General features: G+C 38.3%; 1 protein-coding gene across 2 annotated transcripts; it reads right to left on the bottom strand.

Moving 5' to 3' along the window:
- Window positions 1-10: 10 nt before the first annotated feature.
- rfx7b (regulatory factor X7b) lies at window positions 11-17,884 on the bottom strand. Of its 2 annotated transcripts, XM_088006212.1 has the most exons (10): window positions 17,163-17,884; window positions 14,452-14,485; window positions 11,108-11,193; window positions 10,736-10,840; window positions 10,517-10,639; window positions 10,318-10,434; window positions 9,572-9,656; window positions 9,280-9,487; window positions 8,289-8,584; window positions 11-7,661 (listed from the first exon to the last, which is right to left on the bottom strand). In XM_088006212.1, exons 1-10 carry the CDS (start codon window positions 17,288-17,290, stop codon window positions 4,380-4,382), a joined length of 4,464 nt encoding a protein of 1,487 aa, XP_087862338.1. In that variant the 5' UTR covers window positions 17,291-17,884; the 3' UTR covers window positions 11-4,379. The 2 variants fall into 2 exon arrangements, with proteins under 2 accessions (XP_087862338.1, XP_014845099.2); XM_014989613.2 differs by lacking the exon at window positions 10,736-10,840 and having other exon boundaries at window positions 17,163-17,883.
- Between the last annotated feature and the right edge of the window lie 10,106 nt (window positions 17,885-27,990).

The following is a 27,990-nucleotide window of genomic DNA, read 5'->3' as shown; positions in this document are numbered from 1 at the left end:
GAGCCCAACGTTCTTTAAAAAAGTTTATTGGCTTTTAAAACCACTTTAAAAATCTCACCAGTGAGTACTTTCCATTGAAAAAGAAACAACGCGTTTGCAATATTAACAAGCTACTGTACATTAAGCAGAACACCAGACAACAACACAGAGGAGGGTTGATTTTTTTCTTCTTCTTCTACTGGTAGAAACGGACACGATAGTCAAACAGGGTCGGGTCAGTAAAAGGTAAAGAGTCAAGAGTCACTGCTTGATGGAGCTGCTGTAATCATAAAGAGGTGCAATTCCTTCATTTAAAGTCAAATATCAGTGCTATGTTGTTAAAGAAGGTAATTAAGAGAAAACATGTTTCTTCACAAATGCATTTATCAAAATAGGAAAATGTCAAATTGAAAAAACTCCAGAAAAAATAGAACATTAACTTAGTAAACAGCACAGTCACACGTAATAAAAATAATAATAATAATAATAATAAAACGTAAAGTAACTCATGAAACTAGCACTGCCAGTCTGGTTAACAGAACCTGCCTACATCACAGAAGACAGTGGTTACCAAGAATATACAACAGAAGTCATCACACATGCATGTATACAATCATTTATCAACATAATGAGCATGTAGGTTTTAAAAGGTTATTCTAGCTTTTTTTTCCCCCCTCAATGCTTTGTATTCTCATGTATGAGAACGAGTAAGAAACGTGTATCTCACTGAGATTAATGCACATTTTGCTACAAGACAATTAGTCATTTTCTGACAATCCACTTATTTTCCTTACTCATCTTGTCATAAAAAATATTTTTCTTTCCTTTTATTCTTTTTCTAAGCGGGCACCCATCATAATTTATCATTTTTGTCCATAAAGGTGTGACAAAGCCATGTGTCGTAAAAATTTAGTGCAATAACGTGAACCTCCAAAGTTTGTTGAAACTTTTTTTTGTTGTTTTTTTTTTTCTCCAGTGTCTGCTGACGAACTTTGAGCACAATGTCACAGAGAAGTCTGCAACCAGCTAACAGTATCACAACTTTTTTTTTCTTAATATACCATGCTAATGATCCTGCTCACAGCACACATCACTTCTGCAACTGCAGAGACCTATTTATCTTTGAGTATAAAAACCAAAATTAATAATAAAAATAGTCAAATAAAATCAGCAAGCGAGACCAGACAGCATTACTGTTACGACACATTGAGCCAGAAATGTAACACACAACATACAGTATCTTGCCAACTATAAATCTGTTAAGCTTCTTCTTTTTTCTTTTCAATGGCACATACTTAGCTAGGATAATGGCCATAATATAGTGTCTGGATACACCAAATCTCTATGTATCTATTGTATTTACAGATGGAGCTTAAACATGACTTTTACAACATTGACAATATAGCCAAAAAACTGAAGCAAGCATCCTACTGTATCACAGAGCCTACCTGGCTAGCAGTGATGGTTTCAACATGCTTTCAGGTCCATGGTTACCTATAAAACATAGGACAGTGACCATTTCACTATTTTACAAACTGTACAGAAGATTCAACTTAAGCCTTAACTCTTAAATCTCTGATGCTGCCCCGCTCTCCTGTTGTGTCGTGGATGCTAAACGCGGAGTGTTTCTGTGTGGAATAATCTCTTACGATTCTTGGAACGGGTCGTCTTTGGCATGAAAATGAGGCCTGGATCTGCACAAACATTATTTCCGTGACGCTCATGCAAGAACCTGTCGGTCCTCCTGGTTTTGCAAAACCTTCTCCATGCCGTTGAAATTCTCTAGCTTGGGAGTGCAAAAAAAAAAAACTAAAAACATCTCACAATTGAAAGGACAGCGTGGCAAGTTTTGTTCCCACCAATAAGGTTGTAGCCAATACCTTATGGAGTTGGTTCTTCGGTTCAAACCCACCAGTTGCCGATTCATCGCTTCTTTTTACTGTTTCGCACCCGTAAACAAACCAGTCCACACGTAAATCTTTGCATATTCGTTCATTTTTGTTGCTAGTGAAGGTTTTTTTTTATGAATTATGGAAATGCTCATAGAAATCTCATCCTATTCCCATTTACTTTATTTCTGATTCCTGTCTGGACCAGATGACGCTTATGAAACATGGCAACAAACATGAACCCTGATCGAACTAAAATGACTAAAGGTTTGTTTCAAATACAGCAACCTTTTCCAGGAACAGCACCGTTTTCTGGGACCATTTTTTAACCCTCATCATTTCCTCTTCAGGAACCAGAACCAAATCCAACCGCCACGGTAGAAATTCACCCCAGAAAACGGCCCTTTTGGTGAAAATTCATGGTGGAGCTGCGTGGTGAGAGATTCCTAAACATTTCTGATTTTTTTTTTATTCTCCAAGCATTTTATCCACTTATTAGTGTGCACATAATTTACATAAACAGCACAGATTTCCATCATGCTGTCAAAATGTATGCTACAAACAGATATGAAAGGGCCCAGGAAATTAAATTCTGGAGAGAAGTGGGCTAAGAAGAGTTTACTTCCAACAACCACCTGCTGGAAGATAGAATTTAATACAGTCACAAAACCAAATGGGCAGTCAGACTTTAAAGGAGCATTCTGATTGTTTTCTCCCAGAATACATTTTTTATAGGACTATTTTTTCTACCCAAGCCGTTTCTGGAATGCATTTCCAATGCGAGAGTCCAAATCAGTGCAGTTCATGCACATTACAAATGCTGACTGTGAGTGGGAATGTCTTTCTACTCCAGGAGTGTTGACCAAGATCCTGTTCAGAAGCTGAATGCGAGACAGACTCTCCTGTTGCAAAAATAAAAGCATCAGGAGGTTTTATTTCTGCTGATTTTCAGCTATTTCTGCTCTACTAAAATCACTTCAAAGTCAGATAAAATTTTAAATTTCTTAGATAATTACTAATTTAAGTCTGAGAAACATGTTGCAGATGGCCATTAGCAGTGCCTCATTACATGTCTTTATCTTTGCGTTGTAGCTTAAAAGGATTAAAACACTAAAATAGTCCCGTGGCAAGAAGGATTGTTTTGAAATTGCTTTAAAATGGGCCCAGAAAACAACACTGAGTCCTGAAAAACGTTCCTGAAGTCAAAAGGAACTTTGAAATTGTTACATTTCACCCATTCTGGACGTCCTTTACATAAACAACACAGTTTTGCACCTTACAACATTCACTGCACCCCACATACGGCCAGGGTAATATAAAAGGCTCCAGGTAGGAAAAGGTTCAGGGTGGCATACTGAAACGCAGCAATAGTATTTTTCGCTGTTACATAACCAAATACAAACTATAAGGAGATCATGGAAAATCACTTTAACTCTTCAGTTGTCAAATAGGGTAGGAAACGCCCTCCTAGCAGGTACAAATTGGTACCATGGCTGGTATGAAATGCCACCAACAGCTCCACTTCATTCCCAAGAAACATCTAAAAAAAAAAAAAAGGTATGAAAAATGGGAATGAGCAGCACCCGTCTATCTTGTAACAATGCAAAACAAGAACAGAGAAAGGAACTTAAAATATGAGAGTAACAGCTGCCGTGAAAGGATGAAGCTCTGGATATCTTAACATTATACTATATACAGTTCATCTAACAATGGCGTAAGGCCTTAAACTTTGGGAATAAGGCAGCCAAGTTGTTGATTTTTTTCAATAAATACTCCACAAAGTGGCCTGCATCTCCATCTTCTCCCTAATGACCCACAGACTCCCTTTTTTTTGAAGATAATAAACAGTACAAGAAGTATAGGCTTTGAGAGGTTTCACACATGAATCAGTTTTCCACTGATGTTGGTTTATGATAAAAGTATAAAGATTATGTCAGAAATTCAGCACCTGGCAGCTAAAGATGCTGCCCTTTTTATATTTATTTTGATATGGCAGGCAAACGTACTACAACTTTTATGTGCATATACCACGATAACCAATATTGTCTCCATTTGGTTGAACTTGAACTGCACACGTTAAAAGGAGAATATGCTTTTTTTCTTTTTTTGGTGAACTCTCGTGTGCCAGATTTGCGAAGCATTTCCTATTCCTTTGTTGTTCGTAAAGTATAAATATTGCATTAATAAAGATTACCCTTCAAAGCGCACATATCTGCTCTTTGTTTGTCGGTGCATGCTGCCACAGAGTGTTCGCACCCTTCTCTTGAAATGCTAATATTTTAGATCTCAGATGAGGGAGAAAAGTGAGCAAAATACTGAAATATTGTTGACAAATGATGAGGGAGGGCAGAAAGGTGGCGGGAGATTGCTCTGGCAAGCATGGCACTTTGAACAGAACAAACGGCCAAAGTCCAGACAAACTCCGACAAACGATGGGTTAAAAACAGATATATACATGTGCACCAAACTGAACAAACAGAGAACATAAATCATACAGAGTAGAAGAGAACGTTAACCCAGCATCTCCACGGTAGTAGGCTGGTCTTTGCTCTCTAGCCACTCAAAACCAGAATTCACAGTATCACTGCATATCTGCTGGAAAAGTGGGTCGTTCTTTAGTTCTTCCAGTGTCGAGTCTTCGTACTGCTCCTGCTGCTGATTGGGGTCAAACAGCAAGTTGGCGTCCAACGTGTTAAGGTCAGTGATGCTACTGGACAGATCTGAGGTCAGTCTGATGTCGCTGGAGAAGTCGGACGCCACTGCGTTGAGCTCCGAGGCGACCTGACCCACCAGTTGGGAGCTGGGATTGAGTCCGTCCTCGCCCAGCAAGTCCTTGACAGTGTTGTTGAAATCGAGTTGCTGCTGTTCGTCCTCCGCCTCCTGCTGCTGCTGCTGTGTGCTCTGGAGGAGGAGCTGCGGTTGTGTCTGCGCGGGATCTTCTCGGAGCTGCTGCTGCTGCTGCTGGTGCTGGTCTTGCTCACTGGGACCTGCTTGTGCTTGAGTGTCCCCAGCTGTGAGGTAGCCATGCTGCTGGAGCTCGAAGGCAGCAGGGCTGGAGCTGACGGGCAGCTGATTCTGGGACGCGGTTCCTCCCGAGAAGCTCGGAGCCGTCTCTAGAATCTGGGTGAGGTTCATGCGGGCCGTGTAATTAGAGGGGAGGTTGTTGATGCCCAGACCACGGACGGAGTCATCTCCGTCTGCTTCCATCTTGCTGAGGAGGACGCTGGTGATCTTGGCGGTGTTGCTCTGACCCTGCACAGGCAGCATCTCGCTCTGCATCATGATGTTCAGAGGCACGGACTGGCTGCGCTGCACCATGCTGTGCACAGAGCTGACAGTCTGGCTGTTGGACAGGATGCTGAGCACTTCTGAGGTTATGGGGGAGTTAAAGGGCGAGACCACGGCTCGAGTCGTTGTTGTGGTGCTCGTGGTGGTGGCCGGGGGGTTGGCATTACCGCTGAAGTTCCTCTGCCGCACAGCGGGACTAACGCTGCGGCAGCGGAAAGTGTTGGACGCCGTAGAGGCTGAAGCCTTGTTGTCTAGCGGTGCAGGTACGGCGAAGCTCTCCTGCTTGGTGGGAGTCGTTACACCACTTGCCTGCTGCTGCTGTGTTTGCTGCTGCTGCTGCACTGGAGAAATTGGAGTAATGCGTCCAAAGTGAGCGCCGTCTTGCCTCGCCTGAGACTGGAACGACTGGCCAGGAATTGCAAATGCGTGAGGTTTGCGAAACTGATCATCCACCAGGTCTTGGTAGCTCGGCAGAATGCCGATGCTGTGGTTAGACAGAGGTCCGGCAGAGTTACTGTTGTAACGGTTGTTGATCCACTCCAGCTTGGCCTTGTCAGGGTGCGTCGCCATGGGCCTTTGCATGGGTTTGACAGGGCTGCTGGAGACGATGCTCGCGTCATGATATCCCGTGATGCTCGAGTTTATGGGAGTGAAAGCAAAAGGATTCCTGCACTCCACGGGGCTTGGCGGCACGCTGCTGCTGCAGTTGGACAGCGGCGTGCTAATTGGGGTGTGCCGGCCCATCGCTCCGTCTACGGGGGTGACGGGAGCCATTCGGGAGCAGGGGCTCTCTCGGGTCAGGCTGTGCGCGAGCGTCATCTCAGAAGTGGGAGTTGGCGTCGGGGTGGGTGTCGGAGTCGGGGTGGGAGTCTGAACAGGGGTGGTGCTGCTGTGAGTCGAGTGGTAAAAGGTCGAACTGGTTTGATGGGCGGCGAGGATGGAGCCCTGACCGCCGGCCGACTGACCCTGCAACCCAGACACGTCAACACAGTTCCCAAAGAGGCCCTTCAGCTTCATCTGCTCCTCCATTTGGACCAGCTCCTCCACGATGCTGTCCTGCGTCATGTCGTCATCGTTGAACGAGAAGTAGTCCATGTTCGGCTGAGAACTGGCAAAGTCGACCATCTGTGTGAGGGTGAGCTGGCCCGAGGCATCGGACGGTTGAGCCATCATGGAGAGCTGGTCAGCAGGAGCCTGTTTGTGTTCTGCTGGTATCTGCTGAGTCTCCCATATTGTGCTCTTTAAATCGCTCATAGAGGCTTCGTGTGGTCCTGAGTTGGCCGTAACGGCACGAGGGTCCCCGGTGATCTGCTGCAGCAGCGCCTGGTCAGACGCGTTGCTTCCTGCTGGTCCGGCAGAGGGATCCACAGCGATGGAATGGTCCTCGTGTTTTGAATCTTGCTGTTTCGCGGCAGTCTGCGTTCCCTCGGTGTGCGTGAGAGGTGCGTCTGTAAGTGCAAGGATCTGATTGGGCCCCAACGCCGTGTGTTTGGCAATCCCTTTGCAGGGGGCACTCTCTGGTCTCGCAGGGGTTCCTGGTCTGGGAATTCTCTTCATTGCAGTGTTCAACCCAGGTTTGGGATTGTCAATGACAGCAACCGGTTGCTGGGAGATAAAGACCCTCTTGACAGGAATAACGTGGGATTCCCCCGCTGCACGCTTCCTGGGGCTCTTGGCATCTAGGCAGGCATCCTTAGATGTGAGAGTAACAGCGGACGAGCCGTTGGACGACGTGTTGCCATTGGAGTTCTGATTATCAACAGTCAAGTACAAAGTACTGTCATGGCAGTTACTGTTATTGCTGTCCTGAGTCCCAGATGCAGAGCTGGGAGGGGAAGCGGAGTCGCTCTTTGTCCGCAACCCTTTCTCTGGTCCTGGGGAACATTTCACAAAAAAGCTCGGCTCACTTGCAGCTCTGAATTTTACCATCTTCTCCTCTTTGGCTCCTCCAACATGCTTCTCTGGCCCAGACAAGGAATTATTGTCACTTCCAGTGTCAGACAACCCTTTGGCGTCCGCAGAGAGGGTTGGGGTCAACGTTGCAGCAGGTTTGACTGCAGGAGACTGGGGAGCTGCCGAATTCCCGCTCTGGGACAGCTGGGAATCGTCCAAAGCAGCTGCGACGCTCACGCCAGCAGAGGCTGGTCGCACACTGCTGTTGCTGCTGCTGCTGGGGGCCAGAGCGATGGCCGTCATCTTCACCACGTTGACAGAGCTGACGTGGGGAGAGGGCATCACGGTCTTTATGGGGCTGTTGGTGATGAGCAGCGTGGGGGGAGAGCGCAGGGTTATGGCACTCGTGGCAGAGGGCTTGGGAAGGATTTGGGCGTACCGCGTGCCATGTCGTGCCAGTCTGTCTCCCACGGGACTTGCTGGGACATTCTGTGGTGTTTTGGGAGACTGTTTGAGAGACTGAGTGACAACCTGGAAGTTTACAGGCAACACTTTTCCTTCCGCTGTCCCCACAGGGCTCGGTGAGGTCATCAACTGCCTGTTTCTCTGTACCTGAGGAACAAAACACCACTTATTGGTACACTTACACACATAATCCACGTCTCTGGAGTAGGGCTGTAACGATTCATCAAATGATTTGAGTGCTTTGATTCATAAAACGCCTTTAGGCTTCATTAGCGCACTGTATTCCGGCACGATGATCATCGGTGTTGCACAACGCTTTCATTTTTGACAAGTTTGTCACTGCAAAAACACCAAGTTTTCCCACGTATTTTGGGTCTAGTTTCTAGTGCAAATATCTTAGAACACTTGAAATGAGAGAAACTAACTTAAAAGTAAGTTTTCACCAAGATTTGGCCAGTTGTTTTCAAGGAAATAATCTCTTAATATTGATGAAAAAGTACCAGTTACATTAGCAGGTTATTTCACTTATAACATGGAAACAATGTCTTGTAAGTGAGATAATCTGCCAATAAAACTAGCACTTTTTCATCAATATATGGGAATTATTTGCTTAAAAGAAACCTCTATGTCTTGATAAAAAGTTACTTTTACATTGATTTTGTCTCATTTCAAGTGTAATAAGATATCTGCGCTAAAAACTACTTGGTAAGATTTGGTGTTTTTGCAGTGTGATGACTGAAAGATGAAAAATGGAGAAAAACTCAGGACATGTACCGGGACTGGGCTGGGGACGGCCGCTACTACGATTCCTATGGTTGGCTGAGGGGACAGCAGCGCAGGACTGCCACAGGGGATGGTGGGTCCGGGCGTACTGGCCTCCGTCCGCTTCACCTGCGTCTCACTGGGCAGTGGCGAGTGAAGCTTCTGCTCCTGCTGCTTCTTCTGGATTTTGCGCTGCAGTTGCTGCTTTGCGTCAACAGAGGGCGACGCCAGGGTCTTCACTTGGGGCTGGAAAGAGTTTGCCTCAGCAGTGGGAATGAATGCAGAGGCTGGAGTTGGGGTCTTCATTCCTGTCAAGGCAAGAACAGTTCAAAAAGAAGCTGTAGAGATCAGACACATTACTCTGGTCAAAATTTCATTTTCAGAAATTTGCTGAATGTCTTCCACGCTTCTGTCTCTGTTCATTTCCTGCCTGATCTGGTTCAAGTAAATAAAACCTGACTTTAATCTCAAAATTCTGACTTTTTTCCACAAAACTTTGAATTTAAACTCTAAGAATTCTACTTCTGTGTCAATCAGTAAATGTCAAAATCCAAAATAAATTTCTTAGGTAAATGTCAATCTTGTTGATAATATGTGGAAATAGTCACATATTTTACATGTATTGAAGATAAATAGATCATCTACTGTGAAAAAGTTTATGGTTGATGTTTGCAAGAGTTATAAATTTGGTTATAAAGTAAAAAACAAGTCAGATTTTGGATATGTCAGTAACACCTGCTTATTACAGTAAAAATGTATATATGCCTGACTCTTTCAACAATAACATTATCTGCTTTATTTGTTTTTGTTGCAGATAATAATAGAAGAGGATGTATACCAAAAGGTTCATCTGTGAATTGCTTTATAAACATTGTGCATGCAGCAGCAACCATATGAAGTCATTAAAAGAATGTAAACCAGTCAGTCCGCTTTTCTTCTAGCATCGGCAGAGTGAGCGTCCAGCATACACAAACAGATACAATCCCGGCAGCAGGTGTCCTACCTGTGGGTGTTCCAGTCATAACAGTGAGAGCAGCCATGGACTTTGTACCAATGTAGTGACTGTTGAGTAGGAAGCGAGCCAGGTCCTCCACGCTGTCAAACTGACGGCTCAGCACCTTCTGCGCCCACTCACACACCAGCCCGCAGGCCGCGGACCTCATCTCATCCTCGGCGCTGGGAGACTGACCGCTCGACTCCATCAGCTCACACTGTCCAAACCGCAGCAGAGCCGGTTTAAGGATACTGAAACGGTTCAGGAAGGTTTGAGTGAAGCGAGATTTGTTGCAACTCACCCCGTCACCGGATTTCTGCAGATCCAGGTTGGGTAGGGATGGCATGTGAACGAAAGCTTTCTTTCTTAACCCGCTGTAGCAGTATGTGCGACGGAGTTAAGGATCAGAACAAGAATCCAAACCCAGGATGATTCTCTGATTATCTTGGCATCAGGAACCAAGATTACCAGGATGTCACAGACTTGAAACCTCTATGAAATGTAGGGGACACCGATACATTTCATATATATTTGTAATAGAACAACAGTAAATTGAAAAAAGTCATAATAATGTGAAAAAAGAAGTTGTAATAATGCAATATATATATATATGTGTGTGTGTGTGTGTGTGTGTATATGTATATATATATATATAGACATATGTATAAATAATAAATTATTTAGAATGAATAATAAAACAAATAAATAAATATATATATAATGAATTATGTAGAACAAATAAACATAAATTAATTTTTTTGATAAATAAAATATTGGTATTTTATTGATTTTCAAGAATAACTGACTTAAAACAAGTTCCTATAACTCGCTCAAAAGTTGCTAGTTTATGTTTTTTCAAGTGCAATAAGATATCTGCAACACAAACTACATCAAAAATACCAGGTAAGACTTTGTGTTTTTGCACACTGATCACTGTAAAAAAGCTGCTAATTACACCAATTAACTTTACAAAATCTAAAACTGGACATCTGCGATAAATAAACATTCACTCAGTGTTTGAACATCTTGATTTCATTGTAAGGATATTTTGATTTTCCCCTCATGCCCAGACGACGAGCCTTCATGTTGGGAAAGACATTCTTCATGATCTTCCCAAAGTCTGCTGCACTCAGTGGATTGTAGCCAAGATTGTCACAGTAGCTCCTGAACAAAACCAGACTGTGTTTTACATCGCTTCTCATTAAAACTAAATACATTTTCTGCGTATCTCTCTCTCTTCACCCACTTGTATTCGTCGTACACCTCTTGCTTGGGGAGGGACGTCTCCAGGTGCTCTTCCAGGTGATTGCGTATCCAGTTGAATGCATACATCTGTTGAGTACGGCTCGACGACATGGAACTCTGGTCACTGGAAAGGGGCCGAAACAAAAGAGAAACATGGTGAGTGCGCCGAGTCCTGGACCGCTCTGCATCATTTTTCTTGCGAATACAGAAACTGTAATACCATAATCCAGCAGTAGAGGACCCCCTCTCATTCCCAGTCCAAATGGGCAGAATTTGGGGGTCGGGGTGATGAATAGATATAGGGAAACAAATGACACACAGACAGCTAGGTATAGAGCAGGAATCTAGAGATATTTCAGTGTTTTGGTTCATACTGATAATCAAAAATGATGCAGCAAAATAAATAAATAAATGTGGCGAATAGGAAATAAAGCTGCCATTAAACTTGCTCAGCTTGATTTTAGCCAGTGAGCGGGGATTTGAATAGCTGGCAGAAATGACACACAGTTCAAAAATGTAAAAGAAATGGATAAAAAGGTTTCCCTGTGAGGAAGAAGCAAAGTGTTAAACTTCGGTTTGTTGTGTTTCCTACCTTTTATCACTGCCACTGCTGGGACCAGAAGGCAACTTAAGGTAGAGGTAGAGCTTTTCGATGTCTGTAAACTTCTCAACATCTTGCTGTAAAAAATGAAAACAACACAAAGGAGCGACGGTTTAAATAAACATGACATAAAAAATTACTTATTCCCGTTTGATTTGCTTCCAAATTTTTACAGAACCTGGAGAAATGTGGAGCATTTAAAGTAATTCAGAGAATTTGTATTTCCAGATTTTTATCGTTTAAGTTTTGTCCTTCCATTCGTTTTTCATTCTGTGTCCTTCCTCCCTTCCTCAGATACTTCCGTTCCCTTTTGTCCATCTTTCATTCTGTCCTTCAACATGTCCAGTCTTCCTTCCTTTTTCCTTCTTTCTAATCATCTCCTCTTTCCTTCATTCCTTTTTCCCTTTCCTTCTTTCTGTGCCCTTCTTTCCTTTCTTGCTGATAATCTGTCCTTCCTTCCTCGTGTCCATTATTGTGTCCTCCCTTTCTTCCTTCCTCATTTCCTTCCTTCCTTGTGCCCTTCCCAACTCAGTTGTTTCTTTCCCTCCTTCCTTTCTTTCTTCCTTCCGTTTTTCCTAATGTCCTTTAATCGTTCTCTCTTTTTTCCTGTGTCCTGCTTTCCTTTATTATGTTCCTTTCTTTCTTCCTTCTTTCATTGCTTCCTTCCTCATGTTCATCGTGTCCTTTCTTTCTTTCTGTCTTTTTTCTTTCTTCCTTTCGTGTCCTTAACTCAATTATCTCTTCCCTCTATTCTTCCTTTCTTTCTTTCTTTCTTACTTCCATTTTTCTTTTTCTTCCTTATGTCCCTCAATTTTTCCTCTTTTGTCCTTTGCTTCCTTCTTTCCTTCCTTCCTTATGCTCTTCATTGTGTCCTTCCTAGCTCAATTATCTATTTCCTTCCTTCCTTCATTCCGTGTTTAATTTTTCTTCCTCATGTCCTTAAATCTATCCCTCTCTCTTTTCTTGTGTCATTTCTTTCTGTCTTTTTCTCTGATTGTATATTTGAAGCATGGCGAACTGGAAAAGTCAGTTTTTCTGTAAACATTGGTTTATTCACCTGTTCAGAACATTAAATTTAGTGTGTTGTGTTTATACAAATCAAAATAAATGTCATCTAAAATAAAACAGGACCAATTTTTACATCAAATCAGTTTCAAACAATCTAATTATACACAGATTCTGGTGTGATCTAAAGTATATTACAGCGCAGTCAAATTAAATCTGTTTAAGGAAATGTCAAGGCGATTCTAAGGTAAATTTACTGTAAATATATCATCCAGCTGCTTTAGTGTTTAAATATCAGCGACAGAAAAATACTCAAGATTGCAGAACCATCCGAGTACTCCGACTGGCCTTCAGCTGGATTTCTAAGAATGGATTCATTTCGCCTCTCACTCGTCTGTTTGCCTCTTTGTTGCCATGACAACTCAAATGAACAAGCCGTCAGCCAATCAGACGCCACGGAAAACGCCGTTTACTACGAGTCGCACATCCTGTTTGGATACGACAGCAGGCCTCGGTTATAAATTACTAAAACAAAAGGCTTCATGGGCAGATTAAAAAGTTTAAGTTTGTGGGAGAAACTTAAACTTTTATTTTCAATTCAACCAGTTAAAACCATTGAAATATCGCTGAATGTATGAAGCAATATTCCTGGAAATATCTCTTAAAATTCTGTTAAAGGGAACAAAGAAATATTTACTGGATCGTATTTGAAAGGATATATTCTTCCTTCCTTTCTTTCTAAATTGTGACCGTTAATGTTTTACTTCTGACAAAGTATTTTAAGTATACAAGGAATGAAGGATGCACAGATAGAAGTAAGAGAGGATACAACAAAACATAGACGGAAGGAAAAACAGAAAAAAGACAAGTAGGACACAAAGGTTAAGGAAGAGAAATAAGGAAATGAAAAAGGAAAAAGGAAGGACGTAAGGGAGAGAGGAAGCGAAGGAAGGACACAAAGATGGAAGGAGGGATGCAAGAAATGAAGAACACAAGGAAGAAGGGAATAACATATAAAAGGAAAGACGGAAAACAAAAGGAATGAAAGTAAGGACACAAAAATTAGGAATACAGTCTGACAATGCAAACTTGTTTTTTAAAACCTTGTTTCCTTTTCTCCATTTTTTTTCCAAACCAGAAAAATAAATCAGATTAAATAATTTTCCAGATTGTGTCGGAACGGCGTTTCTTCCACTTCTGAAAGAAACATGAACGCATTCATATATTAGAGATGTTTTATTTATTTTAGTCCAGGAAACAAAAGACAGAATCCGCCTCTTCCACGTCTCATTTCATAATCGTTTGATGTTTTCGCATCAGAGGAGCCAAGCGGCGGATCAGGTTTTAGGAGTAACAGAACGGAGGGTTGCCAAACTCTACGCACATCGCTCAAAATTAAAATACTTTCTATTTTATTTGTGCGACAAAAAAAATAGACAAAGCGTGATTATGTCGCTTTGATGTCACCGTTCCTGCTTTGTACAGAAAAACATCTGTGATCCACTTCAGCTGCAACAAATCCAAACCTAAATGTTCACAAATGGAGCCAGTAGAGGATTTTTCTGACTAGAAAACCTGAAAATAAACCTGCAAACGTTCATAAACAAATACGCAGAAACAGAAAGCGTCAAAAAATTTCAAATAAAAATAACTTTTATGCAATGTATAAAACATATTTGAAGATTTATACATATAAAGAGTGCACATTTGTAAAATACTGCAAAATTAGTTTAATAAGTTGATGCAAAACATTAATACATAAATTGTGTTTATTTATTCAAATAAATCTGATAAAATAATGAAGTTTAACTGTTATACTTTTATTCATAAAATTTTAAATCAAATTAAAAAATTTTAATTTTATGTAATTAAGTAAAATGTATTTATGTAAATGTATTTTAGGAGTGTTAGAACAGAGGGCAGCCAAACTCTACACACATAGGTGGAAATTAAAATACTTTTATTTTATTAATTATTAATGTATTAATTTTGTATTTATTCTAATAAATAATTAATTATTTACTAGAATTCATAAATAAATATTTATTTGATAAATAAATGTGTTATTTGAAGAAAGAAATGTATTTATTCTTTTGAATAAATACAATATATTATAAATAAAATTTATTTGAATTTAATTTTTTAATAAAATAAAATAATAATTATAATAATAATAATAATTAAACTATAATAATTTTTCAATAAGTTAGCTTATTTGAAAAACTGCAATAAACATCAACATGTAAGGGTTAGTATAATAGTATAATGTAATATTTGTTAGTGATGTAAAATGATGAGATATTAAAGGAGTTGGGGGTCCAGATACTTACCAATATGCTGTCCACTTTTGATTGTACAGATTTGCTACAATGAGAAAGAAAAGAATATCAGAACAATTTGCATCACAATCACTTTAATTTATTACAATATTTCATGTATCTCTTCTTTTTGCTCTTTTGTAAACATTTTCTTATTCCTTCCAGCTTTGAATGCTGTGAAGCTGTGCTCCATGATGTGTAACTATGGCAACAGGTTGTTGTTTTTACAAATGAGAGCAGTTAACTAGCCTCTCAGACGCTCAAATGATGCCTAAACTAGACTGTTAGCATGTCATGACATGCTAGCAGTCTTCGGTCAGGGGCCTCTTCAGAATTGTTGCAAGACTGACTGCTACTGGAGATCCCTCCTGCCTGCAGCTTCACCATTTATGATGACTCTGAAGATATTTGGATGATATGAGCTACGACAACATTTAGTTTCCTTTTGGGAGTTTTTTATATATATATATATATATATAGAATTGAAATCAGCTTTGAAGACTTAAAGTTTTGAATGGAGCTGCTGAAAAACTTTAAAGACAAGATCAAAATGAAGAGGAGCAGTGAGGACATCACGATATCGGAAAAATTTGAAAAAAGAAGGAAGCGTGAGGAAAAATGGGGTGTTATTGTTGTTAAAATAATCAACAATTATCATGTAGTGAAATATTTTTTTAAAATCTGTATAGTGGATATCAAAAACTGCTTTGCAAATAGAAAGTTATTTTATTGCTTTCATTCATCAAAGGATGATGAATATTTAAAGAAATGAAGGGAAACATAATGTGGGTGGGCAATATGGATTTAAGACTAAATCACGTTATTTTGTGGCACTATTGTGATAATAAGGATTATGATAAAAAAAACTACTTATTACTTAATTTTATAGGTAACTGAAAGGCTGTGACAGCATGACAGCCTTTATATCGCCACAAATATTGTTCTTGAAAAAATATTTCCATTTACAATTGGCTTCTTCACTACACCACTTACTTAAAAAGGTGATTTATATCAGTAAACTGCACAGAGTAACTGCATTTAATCATATTTTTAATGTACTGATATTAATTGATGCTTCTGGGGAACAGGCAGTTTAGAAAATAACAAAAACAACATTTCCGATCATAAGAAAAACAAAAACAAAACAGTTTTGTTTTGTCAATAAGTGAAATTTATCTTGGCAGTAAATTTAAATTCTTATAAGATTTTTTTCACAATAATTGATAATACTATAATACAATATTGTATCGTTTATCTAAGATCACCAACAACAACAAATCTCTTTTCATACCACGAACCCAACTAAATGATAAATGATTTAACATATAGTTTATCATTTATTGAGATAAATTTCTTATTACAATAATTTTGATTTATTGTTGTCACATTGTATCCCAGATGAAGATGTTTAAACCCCCATAACATTGTCTGTATTGTTAGTTTTACTATTTTTTTCCACTGTTTATTCACTAAAAGCATCAATAACTGAAAATAAAACTGAAAATATAATTAAATGCAGTTACGATTTGCAATTTAATAATACCATATCACATTCTTGATGTGATTGGTGTCCTATGGAAGCATATTACAAATGGAAATGTTCTTCAACAGCATGTTTTTGGGTTTTGGAGGGTATAATTTTTGTAACACAGTTGCAGCCATAGAGTTACTTAAAACAGTAACAATAAATACTTCCTATGGTCACTTTTATTGTTGACACAATTAGGGGAGCACCGATAAATCCACCGACCAATAAATCGGTCCCAATTTTCTTCATTTTAGGAGTATGGTGATAGGCTGATAATCTGCTAGATGATAAATTGTCCCAAAAGTTATTTCGAGTAATATAATGGTAGTGTCATAAATAATGCAAGAACACATTCTCAGAGATCAATAAACTTTCAATTCTAATGAACATTTAACATTGGAACTGGAAGACATTTAAATATCCAAAATAAATAAACAAAACAACAGAAACAGGATATAAAATCTCTGTAAATAAAATTGTCCTTCGGTTAGTTGAGTTGAGCCTATCAGACTGAAGATTTTTTCAATAAATCATGCAAATGGAAATTATTGAACTCATGCATTAATTGATTTATTGCGACAAGCTGCAATCGGTGCACCCCTAATCACAAAATATCACGATAAACTTTAAATATCCATATCGATCATCCCTACCTTAAACTATCACTTTGTTTATTAACTACTTACTGAATTAAATTTACATATATACATAGAGATTGTTTTTAAAAGCATTCTATTTGGGTATTCAGTTGTGTATGCTGCACAGCAGAAATCAGGCTAAACATGTTTAAAGCAAGCACATCGTCTGATAATTACAAATATAATGTGCAGGCATGTGTGCAGCATGGTGAAAACCAGAGTCTGTGCAGCATTCTGCTTTGACACCTGTCATCATCCTGAGCATCAGCACCACCGGTGGGGTTGGTGTCATCTATTATAACATGGCCTCCTATGGCTCCATGCTAATGATCAGAGCTGCTACCAGTCCGCCTCTGCCGTCTTATTACCGCATCACCCCGAACCCGGACACCGTCTCCGGATCCCTGCATGCGTGTTCCGGTGAAGAAACCAAGGCTAGCTCGGGGAAACGCGTGTTATTCTCGCCCGCTTTGTGCAGACCAGTGCCTCCCTACCTCTACCATGGTCAGATACGATGATTGTGAGGCTAGCTTTTGATGGATCAGCACCATCCTTACCAAATTGAATTCTTTATTTTGAACTGCAACGCGTTGGCCTCGGGCCCTTGGAGTCCTGGCACCAGCGCTGGAAGAGAGCCTAATCCCGAGGCAGGCTTCTGACCAGGTTGTTGTTGATCATCAGCCATCGCGACGGTGGGGTGGTGGGGGAGCTTTAACAAGTAGGCCTCATCCCCCGGCTGTGCACTGCACCCGGACCCACCGCTGCCGGAGCGGCTCAGTCAGCTAGGACAGCCCCGCCGGACCCAGCGCACAGCATGGCTACAAAAACACTGTGATAGGACCCCTCACGAAACCAAAAAAAAAAAAAAAAAAAAAAAACAACGAAAAAACACCAGCCGGGCATACAAAAGGCATTTCGCAGAGGTGTCTCCGCTGCTGCAAAATAGCACGCCTGCAGCAGCCAGCAAGCAGCTACAGACGGGGCTGGCTGCGTCAAGCTGCACGCAAAAAACCCGCACGCAAGAGCGGAAATACTTCCTGAAAGTAGAACAAATTAACTTCACGCACATTTAAGGTGACTTCAAGACATATTTTTACGTCTAGTAATATGATATTTTATTGTTTTTCGAACTAAACACCAGCGAGTAAGTAGGAGCAGCTCCACTTCAACATAATTTTTTAATTCAAGTAAAAGTAACAAATTACACATGTAGAGTAAAAAAAATTGGTAATTAGAGTACTGTGTAATGTTTGAAATGACATCATCAGACGAACCAAAATATAAAGTTATGTGGAAATATTGGTAAGGCCAAAATGAAAGTAATTTATTTTAATAAAACAATTACAAAATAACTATATATATATATATGGTAACACTTTATTTGAAGGGGGTGAATAAGACTGACATGACACTGTTATAAACATGACATAACACCTGTCATGAACATGAATAAGCCTTCATGAATATTTATGACTGTTGTCATAAAGTGTCATTCGGTAAATTATGACACTTTTAATACAAAGTTGACATTATCCAAATGTCTTTGTTTTGACAACTTGACATTAACTAAGAAATCATTACTGTTTAAACTTTACCTTTAATAACATAAAGTTACCTAATTCTTAATGTGCAATCAGTAATACTTTTATAACAAATTTATATCAGTAATGATTTCTTGGTTAATGTCAAGTTGTCATAACAAAGACATTGTGAATACCATGTTTCCCCGAAAGTAAGACAGTGTCTTACTTTCTTTTTATCCCCAAAAGCCCCACTATGTCTTACTTTCGGGGTATGTCTTATATTGGGAAAAAAATTGTCGAATTTTTTGTTTTAACCATAAAATTAATGGCAGTGACAAGTGCAGGGGACGGCGCGGTGACGTATGGAGAGGGGGACGGCGCAGGCGTGGGCAGGAGGCGGCGCTCATTTGGATCAGACGGAGGCGGCAGACGCGGCGACGTATGGAGAGGGGGACGGTGCGGACGTGGGCAGGAGGCGGCGCGCAGCTAGATGAGAGGTGTTTCCCCGAAAAGTAAGACATATGTCTTACTTTCGGGGTACGGCTTATATTAGCCGACCCCCTTGAAACCCCCGATACGTCTTACAATCGGGGGTGTCTTACTATCGGGGAAACACGGTAATGTCAACTTTGTATTAAAAGTGTCATAATTTACCGAATGACGCTTTATGACAACAGTCATAAATATTCATGAAGGCTTATTCATGTTCATGACAGGTGTTATGTCATGTTTATAACAGTGTCATGTCAGTCTTATTCACCCCCCTTCAAATAAAGTGTTTTATATATATATATATATATATATATATATATATATATATATATATATATATATATATATATATATATATATATTTTTTTTTTTTTTTTTTTTTTTTTTTTTTTTTTTTTTTTCTGTGTAAAATTCATGAAACTTTAACAAAAACTGCAGGTGTGTCTCTGTGTCTGGTGAATTTTTTTGTTTTTCATTCATTCAGTGGGTAGAGAATCCAGAAATTTTACTCAAGAGTAGAGATATTTCATAATAAAATTACTCAAGAACAAGTAAAAATTACAACATAATAAACTACTTCTGTTTTTTTGTTGTTGTTGTTGTTGTTGTTTTCAAAATGCTACTTAAGTAAATGTTATTGAGTTCCTAATCAACTTTGGTTGCAATGTATAACTTCCAGACATATCCAAAATTTATACTCAGGTATAAAAAGTTGCAGTCGAAGAAATTGCACAAGTAAGAATAAAAAAATATTTGGTAAGTCGAGTGCGGAGTAACTGATAAAACTATCAATCATTTAATATTTAAAAATTACATCATCAGATGAACCAGAATACAGAGTTAAGTGGAAATATTGGTATTTTTAAGACCAAAATGAAACTTATTTATATACTCAGTAGTTTTAATCAAGTAAGAATAGCAATACATCTTTTATCTCTTACTAAAGAATACTTAAAAACAAGCTTTTTTTGTTTGTTTGTTTTTACAAAAACAACAAATTTAGGCAAATAGCTAATACTCTTCTGTTAATGAAGCTTGCTGGATATACCTTTGTGGACCATATTCTGACTTGTATGAGTTTCACAAAGATTAAAATGAGTTAATATCTATTCAACTGCACAGGTTCTTGAAAAAGTTGAGATCTTGGAAGTTTTTACACTTAAAAATCCTTGCTTTTCTTTCTAAGTAGCCATTGGCAAATGAAGAAGACCGTTATTTCAAACATATTAGCCATTATTAGTTTGATAGAAAAGATTTATTTAGATTCTTTCTCTTTGTTTTTGAAGTGAAGAGTTTTTTGTAATATGATTATCATATTTATATATATGAAGAGATTTTTACCTCTGTAACTTTGACTACACCCTTATTATTGTCATATTATTGTTTATTGTCATATATTGTCATATATATCTTTTGTTTTATTTTAACAAGTTTCAGTCAGGAAGTTGCAGCTCTGTCGTGCCTAACTTGACGTCCTGCAGTTCCGCTGTCAGCCAGAAATGGCGCTGCTGCAGGAAGCTGCTTGATCAGATAGTGACAATGACGGGTAAACAGTCGGGATGATATCATTACACCATGAACACGGGCAGCTATAGCCATTTATGTTGATCCCAGTATCTGCCTATGCCTCTGACTAAGATTATTTACTAGTAAAACTGATCAGACTGAAATTTAAATCGGAAGCTGCTTTTGCAGGTATATATTCTAAAACTGTCTTTGCTCATCAAACTGATTAATCTATTTTTTCATCCGATTGAGATCTGCGTCTCAGTTCTTGGAGAAAATGAGTAATCCGAAAGATTATTGTGATTTTAAACAATTTACCCGAGTTGTAAATATAATGCCCCTTTATTTACATATTAACAGATCTAAAATAGACGTGATTTAGTCACATGTCAGTTAAATTACAATGACTTTTGATTTTTATCTCCACAAAAATGTTGGAAAATGACATGTGCGCAGTTGTATTGTTGATAAACGTGAACAATTTTAAAAGAATGAAAGCACCAAGTCATAAAAACAAACCCTAGATAAATAAAGGTTAATACAGAGACTTGCTTTATGCTGCCATCTGTTGGTGGAGACGGGTACTGCTACACCACACTGACAACGCTTCAAACGACATACAGCAACAAACATATGGAGAACACATAAATGGAAAACATTTGTGATGAGATTTTCCCAGAGGATAACAAAAAAAATCTCAACAAAATAAGAAAATAATGGGCATGACTCCATTAGATTTTTTCCTGCTGATCCTGGCTTGTCCCCTTCAAAGTTTGTAGTTTGGCACAAATATTCTACTGATTATAGGGTTAAAAAGCCTAAATATAAGTCTGTTGAGTACTATAATATATAATAAAAGTAATACAAATAAAACACAAAGGAAAACAAGTTCAGTCTTTTAAACTGTTTGGTCTAGTAAATTATTAACATGCAAATCATGCAATAACATATTTAAAGTGTTTGAAATAGCTGCTTATTATAGCTTCACAAACAAGGCATAAGCAAACATTTTTGCCGCAGATTTTGAATTGAAAACGACTAAATCAAGTAATAGTTTTAAACATTTTTCAGTATGCTGTGTGTCATCTGAAACATTGTATGTATTCCAACAAATGCACTACTTCTGAGAACGGAAAGAAGGAGTATGATTTTCTTTTTTTTTAACATTTCTGATAAATACAAATGTCAAAAGTATGTGTATTTATTTTAAAAACTACAAATTAATTCTTACAATAAACACATTTCACCACATTTGCAGCTCTAAAATGAGTTTATTATCCAATGAATTTGAAATATTTAATGTTTTCCACCATTTCCAGGACTATAGATGTCTATAGTAATGTGCTGTTGGAGTGATAGCATTAATAGCATTATAAACTGATGGACTTTGGCCTGATAGATTAAATTGATAATTTGTGAGCATTGTCAGTGGAGAATTTAAATAGTTGGTTGGTGAATTACATTCATTAGTGTTTACTATCTACAGAAAGGGGCTCAGTACACACCTCTGTGGTACTCCAACTTTGATGGTGAGTGCATTAAAATAACATTAGAAAAGACTTTAAGTTTGTCACTGAGCATTGTGGGTAAATGCCAGTGTTTACTGGAGTCAATCATTTTTGTGCATCTTAAAGAGAGCTTCTTAAATCATGTTACAGTTTTTTGTTGTTATCTTTTTGCCTCTGCAACTATAATATCCAGGATATTTTTCATTTATTCCACATCCAGTCAAAGGGTACATACATACACGGTTAGGCTGCAAAAAAGTTATCTTTTAAAAATAAATAAATCAATAAATAAATAAATCAATAAATAAATAAATAAATCAATAAATACAATCCTTTGTAATCATACTGAACAAAAATATTAAGAGTAAATTTTTTAAATAATTTATTTGAGTGTATTGCTTGCGTTTGAACTCATCTATTTTTTTGTAAAAAGCTAAAGTAAAACATTATACATGTCAAACAACAGGCGTGTTCTGTATTTTAGTCTGCTTTTGGTCTTTTTCATTGCAACATTACAATTTTTATTGAGTAGTGTAAATTTTTGTTATCTTTCTGGACAGTCATTTTTATAGAATGTCTGTGATCTATGGAACATCCAAAATGTTCTTTGCTAATGTGCTAGTCTCTTTACAACACACCTGCATCTATCACATTTGTTGAAGTTTCACATCAACTGGAGATGATGAGCAGGGCTGCCTCATCTAAATAAGAGAAAAATGTTATTTTTCCTTGTTAGTCGTTGCTTTCTCGCTTCATCTTTGACCTCCAGTCGGTGGCTATTCTGGACTGATTTGTTTTACTGTCAATCTTCTGTCACTTCTGATTTATTGTGGAAGGGCTTATGAACACCGTTTTTGCCCTTGCTCATTCCTTCAAATGTCAAGATTCACACAACACTTCTTCCAAACAGACAGCCACTTTTTTTTTTACCCCATATCACACAGAATTTATTTCTGAATTGCTTAGAAAAATTAACATCCTTTCATTTTGCTGATCTTTTTTTATTTCCCGTAAGCAATTTTTTTAATGAGCATTTAAGTATTTAGTTTGAAATATAATGAGACGGTTTATAGCACTATGGTTTAATAAAAACATGTCTTACAATATCACTCTTATCTGGAAATATTGTACAAAATTAATCAAACATTCATCAAATAGTGCTTTTGAAACTGTATTTTAACCCCCAAATTAATAAGTAAATAGATAAATAATATGTAAGTAAGACATGAAAAAATAAATAAATAAAAGAAAGTTGTAATGAGAAAATAATGAAAAAAGGTCAAAACAATGCAAACAACTGCAAATGGCAGTGGAAACATACAGTGTATAATGATAAATTCAGTTATTCTGAAGAAACAAAACTGTAAACTATTTGTTTAATATTGTAATTTATTGCAAAAATAAATTTAAATTTTTCATATGCAAATATACATTTTAACACCAGAAAAAAACGTCTTTAGTGGTAAGTTTCATGGTTGTGTTATACACTGTAAAAAAACTGTCTAATTTAAGGTAAAATACTGGCAGCTGTGGTTACCATATAAATCCATATTTATATGGTAAAATTCTGTGTTGCCATAATTTTATCATATAAATATGATAAAATGTGTATTTATATGATAAATTTTACCATATAAAACTTATGGTAACCACATCTGCCAGTATTTTCACTGTAGTCCTATTCAGTTTCTGGAGCTTGTTCCTATTTTGTGATTCATAGTGAATAAATAAAATGCAAAACCTTTGACTTTCACATGTGGACCACACAAAACAAGGTATAAAAGTCAAAGTTCACAAAAGTAAACCTGGAAAGACCAAACTATGACATCTGATCTGCATTGAGCAGAAACAGCAGAACAACACTGGACGTGTTGTCATGGCGACCCAACAAGTCGCCCAGGATCCAGGGTCCGACCTGAAGTGGTACGCTTTCTTTGTTTTTCTTTGCAGTTGGTGAATGTGGGACGGCTGGGTCACCGCAGCGAAGAAGTCGGTGAGTCTGGCTCTCACGTGCGGCCACAGCCAGTCCAATCCTCTTACAGCCTCCCCCCTCTCCTCCCCCAGCAGTCGGGCCAGACTACGAGATCGGCTTGCTGAGTCCAGGTCTTATCCTGAAGATGCCGCAGATCCTCAGCACAGAGTCACGCCACAGAGTCAGAAACCACAGCCAACCCATTTACCTCGGCACACACTTCACACGGTGTGCTAACTTTAAGGTGCATCCACTTTCGTTGATTTTTGTTTTGTTGTTGGAATATCTGTAAGCAAAAACTCATCAACTGGTCAACGCACTCAGCTAAATGCACACCTCCTTTTCTTCTTAAAATATAATGTTAAAAACATTACAGTGATACACTAAGGGAGTGGAGCTCTTTAAGTTTGTCAAGCTTCGTTTATTCACACTTGTTTAACACGACAACTTAAACTGAATATATTCTCTTGGATAAACTTAACTGTAAACTTAACTTGCAACAAATAAACTCAATTTTTTTAAAGTTGGATTGCCTATTTTGTTTTTTCAGTGTATTTCCAGCAAAATACTTTAATGCTCATTTTAAAAAAAGCTTAAGGGAAATAAAAAAGATTTTAAAAATGAATCAAAGGTTAGTTTGTTAACTTTTGTATCACTAAGAGATTAAAAACTGTTTTAGTTTTTTTTTTCTTTTTTACTTTATTTTTTATGCAGTTATATTAAATATAAATGTTATACTTTGCACTGTAAACTGATTCACACCCCTTGAGCTCTTTTACATTTTGTCACGTTCCAATAACAGATTTCATGCTTTTTACTGGGTTTTACCCAACAAAATAGCAGATATTTGTGGACAGAAAAGGACTCGTTCATTTCCTGTTTTTTAGAAAATTTAAAATGTGAAAAGTATGAGGAGCATTTGAGTTAAACCTCTTCACTTTAATACTCCTAAAATAAAGTACAACTGCCTCCAGAAGCTGCCTAATTAGTAAATTGACTCCACCAGCGTGTAATTTAAGCTGGAACCCATTTCTTAGTGTTATCCCCATCATTTGCTCCCATTTGGCCCTGTCTATTAGTATTTCTGCACTTAAAATTTTAACAATGTATTGCCATTATGCCAACAATGACACATCAATTGGTTTATCAAAAAAAAACGTATAAGTATTTTAATCTTCAAGTATACTTGAAGTATACTGATGACTTGTTTAACAGCATAACATAAACTTAATAACTTAGCACAGTGTTTCGCTGGAGTAATATATCAGAATACTTCAAATGACAAATTATAGCATGTTTCCTGGGTTTTATAAAGCTAATCACTTTTTTTCTCTTTTTCTATTTTTGCTTTGCTAACTCAGACGACTGATATCTGCTTACAAAACACATTTTAATAGCCGTTTGTAGGATAAGAACTGAAAATCAACACTTCCAAATCAGAGAGCATGGCCTTGAGCCAGAACAGGGTCATGACCTCTCCAGGTCGCGACAAGGTCCAAAGGGAGAAGCTTAAGTATTTCCAAGTTTTGTTGATAAATGAGGGGAATATGGAGCGAGTGATCAATAAGTGTATTGGTGCTGGGTCTGCAGTGACATGAACACAATATCAAAACCCTTCAGTTTCTAGACATTACAGTGGCTATTGTGCTGTAAGTATCACTGCAGCCTGGGTTATAAAGGAATTAGTTACTTACAAGCATGACATGGTCCAGTCAAAGTCCAGATGTAAAATCAACTGAGAGTTTGTGGCAAGATTTGAAATCAAAAGGTGACTTATTATGCTTTCTTGAACAGATTGGGAAAGGTTTATGGATTATCTGAAACATATTCATTACATTTTTTTGCAGAAAGTAATTCTTAGATATTGAGATTTTAGTCTGATCAGTTCTGAATATTTTGAACTGTTTTAGGGCATCTTGTCACTTTGAATCCAAAGAAGCTGCTGGCCACGCCCCCAACTCAACTTTTACACTGAGAAATGAAAATGGCTGCAAACAAATGCACAGTTATAAAACCATACGTATATGAAAAGCAGAAGTGGAGCCTCCTGCACAACCAACAAGAATGTAACAAGTAATTTCTGGATGGTAAGTTTTCCAGCAGCCATTGTACCGCACTAATAGCAATAAAACCAGCTGACCAAACGTGCTGGAGTTCCGCTTGGGTTGGTAGGTAACAAGACTGGGCTCTGCTAGGGTTGCTAGGTAATGGTGCAGTTGCTAGGTAATGGTAATGTGACTCAACCATTGAGAGGGTTGCAAAGTGACTTATTTCCCAGACATTTTTGACATATTGTCAAAAAATGGCTGACTGTTTTTTTTATTATTGTTTTTAGAAGCAGTTGAGACCCAAATGGAAGCATAAAAAAACATGCAAAATGTAAATTTTGCATAACAGAACCCATTTAATGTTAAAACTCTCCGTCCAACCTGACAGAGGTTGAGTTATTTTTCATAAATAAATGTGCAGCGCTAATGGAGATTTACCCAAAGCTGGTTCTCCATATGAAACACATTTCAGATTTTTATTTGCAAAACTTGCTGTTGTTTCTGTTTGTAGCGTAACAAAATGTAGAAAAGGTCCAGAGTTATTAATACCACCTTAGCCCACTTATATTTGGTAATAATATATAATATGGGAGTCCCTTGCTTTGACGTCACTTATACAACCTTCCCCAGACCAAGCTGTTGTTGCAGATATTATTCCAATGCTTGTTTTTTTTTTTTTTTTTCACGCTCCCTTTTTCTCGGCGTCCCATGGCAGAGCGGATGGGAAACTCTGATGTCATCAACCTTGGCACAGCGGGACGGAGGAGCATGCAGACCCTCAGGGTGCCACGATTGGTGCCCATGTGTTATAGTGCCCTGTAGATGGTGAAATAGATGGTGTGGTGCTGCCCGCCTGTGCTGCACCTGCGTCCCAGCATGCTGATTGATCAGTTTGGTCATGTGGAATGTCACCATCTGCTCCCCAGTCCCACTCACCCCTTCTTGTGTGAATGCCAATCACTGGGAGGAAGATAGTTATTTAAGCCATGTCAAATCAGGCGCATGACAATCAGCAGAGTGCCAACAACACTTGGAGAGGCAACAGCATATCATGCAGTAAAAATATACAATTTTAACAGCAACAACACTGACTGAAAATTTGTTTTTTGTTGGGGATTTTATTTTTAAAAAACGTAGCCATTTCTATACATTTTTCTTAGTTTTTTAGAACGTCTGTTTTGGTTTCTCCTCTGCATCCGACCTCCTCATGGCCAACAATGTATCAAGGGGCCATCGGGAGTGACATTCTTCACAGCAGAACGTCAGAACCAGTGACATTTCAACCACAGGAAAATAAAGATATGCAAAAATGATCTCATTAACATTTGCATTACCTGTTTGGATAATCCCTTTTCTGACAAGACTGCAATTAACTAAGATTGATGCAAAGTTCAGGGTCAGGGGACTGTATAAATTGGCTCTTGGATCAGATATGTTTGTGTTATGAATGCTTAATGTGCCAGATAAGAAGACTGATCTCTGTCAGAGGAGAAGGTCACTCAGTAGCCACCAGTTGCCAGGGATTAGTTGTAAAACAGCTAATATATTTACTGACATCAGCATTTGGATATTTTGGCTTTATTATGACGTTTTCCTTAATTAGGTAAAAAGAAAAGAAAAGCATGGTTCTTTATCAACCAACAATTGCGCTGATAAAGAAGAAGAAGTGAGTGACCTCCTAACCTAGATAGCGCTGGTTTGGATCGCCAGGATTAGACTTTGACTTTAAGGAAGCTGAGCGGACAGCAGCTCACCTGCAGACAGATTGAATCAGGAGGAAAATCACGTGTTTGTCAGCATTTGGAGTTTCTAAATATATCATTCTGGTTTTAAAAAGATTTAGGTTAGTCTTTATTTTTGGATGCCATCAACTTATTCAGTAATTGATTAATTATCAACAAACTTTAAAAAAAAAACCATTAGCTGAAAGAGTTCTTGTATATCATTTTACCCACTCACACAGTGGAAAGCTACTGGATAGTAGCCACAGCTGCTCTGGGACAGTCTGACAGAAGTGAGGCTGCCACATACCAGCACCACTCAACACCACCAGCAGGCAAGGTGGACAAAGTAGTCAAGGTCACAACGACAGAGGCAGACGGAGCGGGAATCGAACCAGCAACCTGCCGATTGTGATAGGACAAATTCCTACCACCGTTGCCACCATCGTCCCATTGCTCTTTTAGCAGAGTTGATTCACTGTAAAACTCAGAAATTAAAGTTCATGAAGTTGATTTAACAACAAGAGAAAGTTGTCTAAACTTTGTTTTTTAACTTAATTAAACTTGAATTTTGAGTTTTAACTTAATGCTACAATTTAAACCAAATAATTATTT

This window comes from Poecilia mexicana, unplaced genomic scaffold (assembly GCF_051168715.1).
Source record: "Poecilia mexicana isolate PSO_F unplaced genomic scaffold, ASM5116871v1 scaffold_6, whole genome shotgun sequence".
Lineage (NCBI taxonomy): Eukaryota > Metazoa > Chordata > Actinopteri > Cyprinodontiformes > Poeciliidae > Poecilia > Poecilia mexicana.
This window is presented reverse-complemented; position numbering and strand designations above follow the sequence as displayed.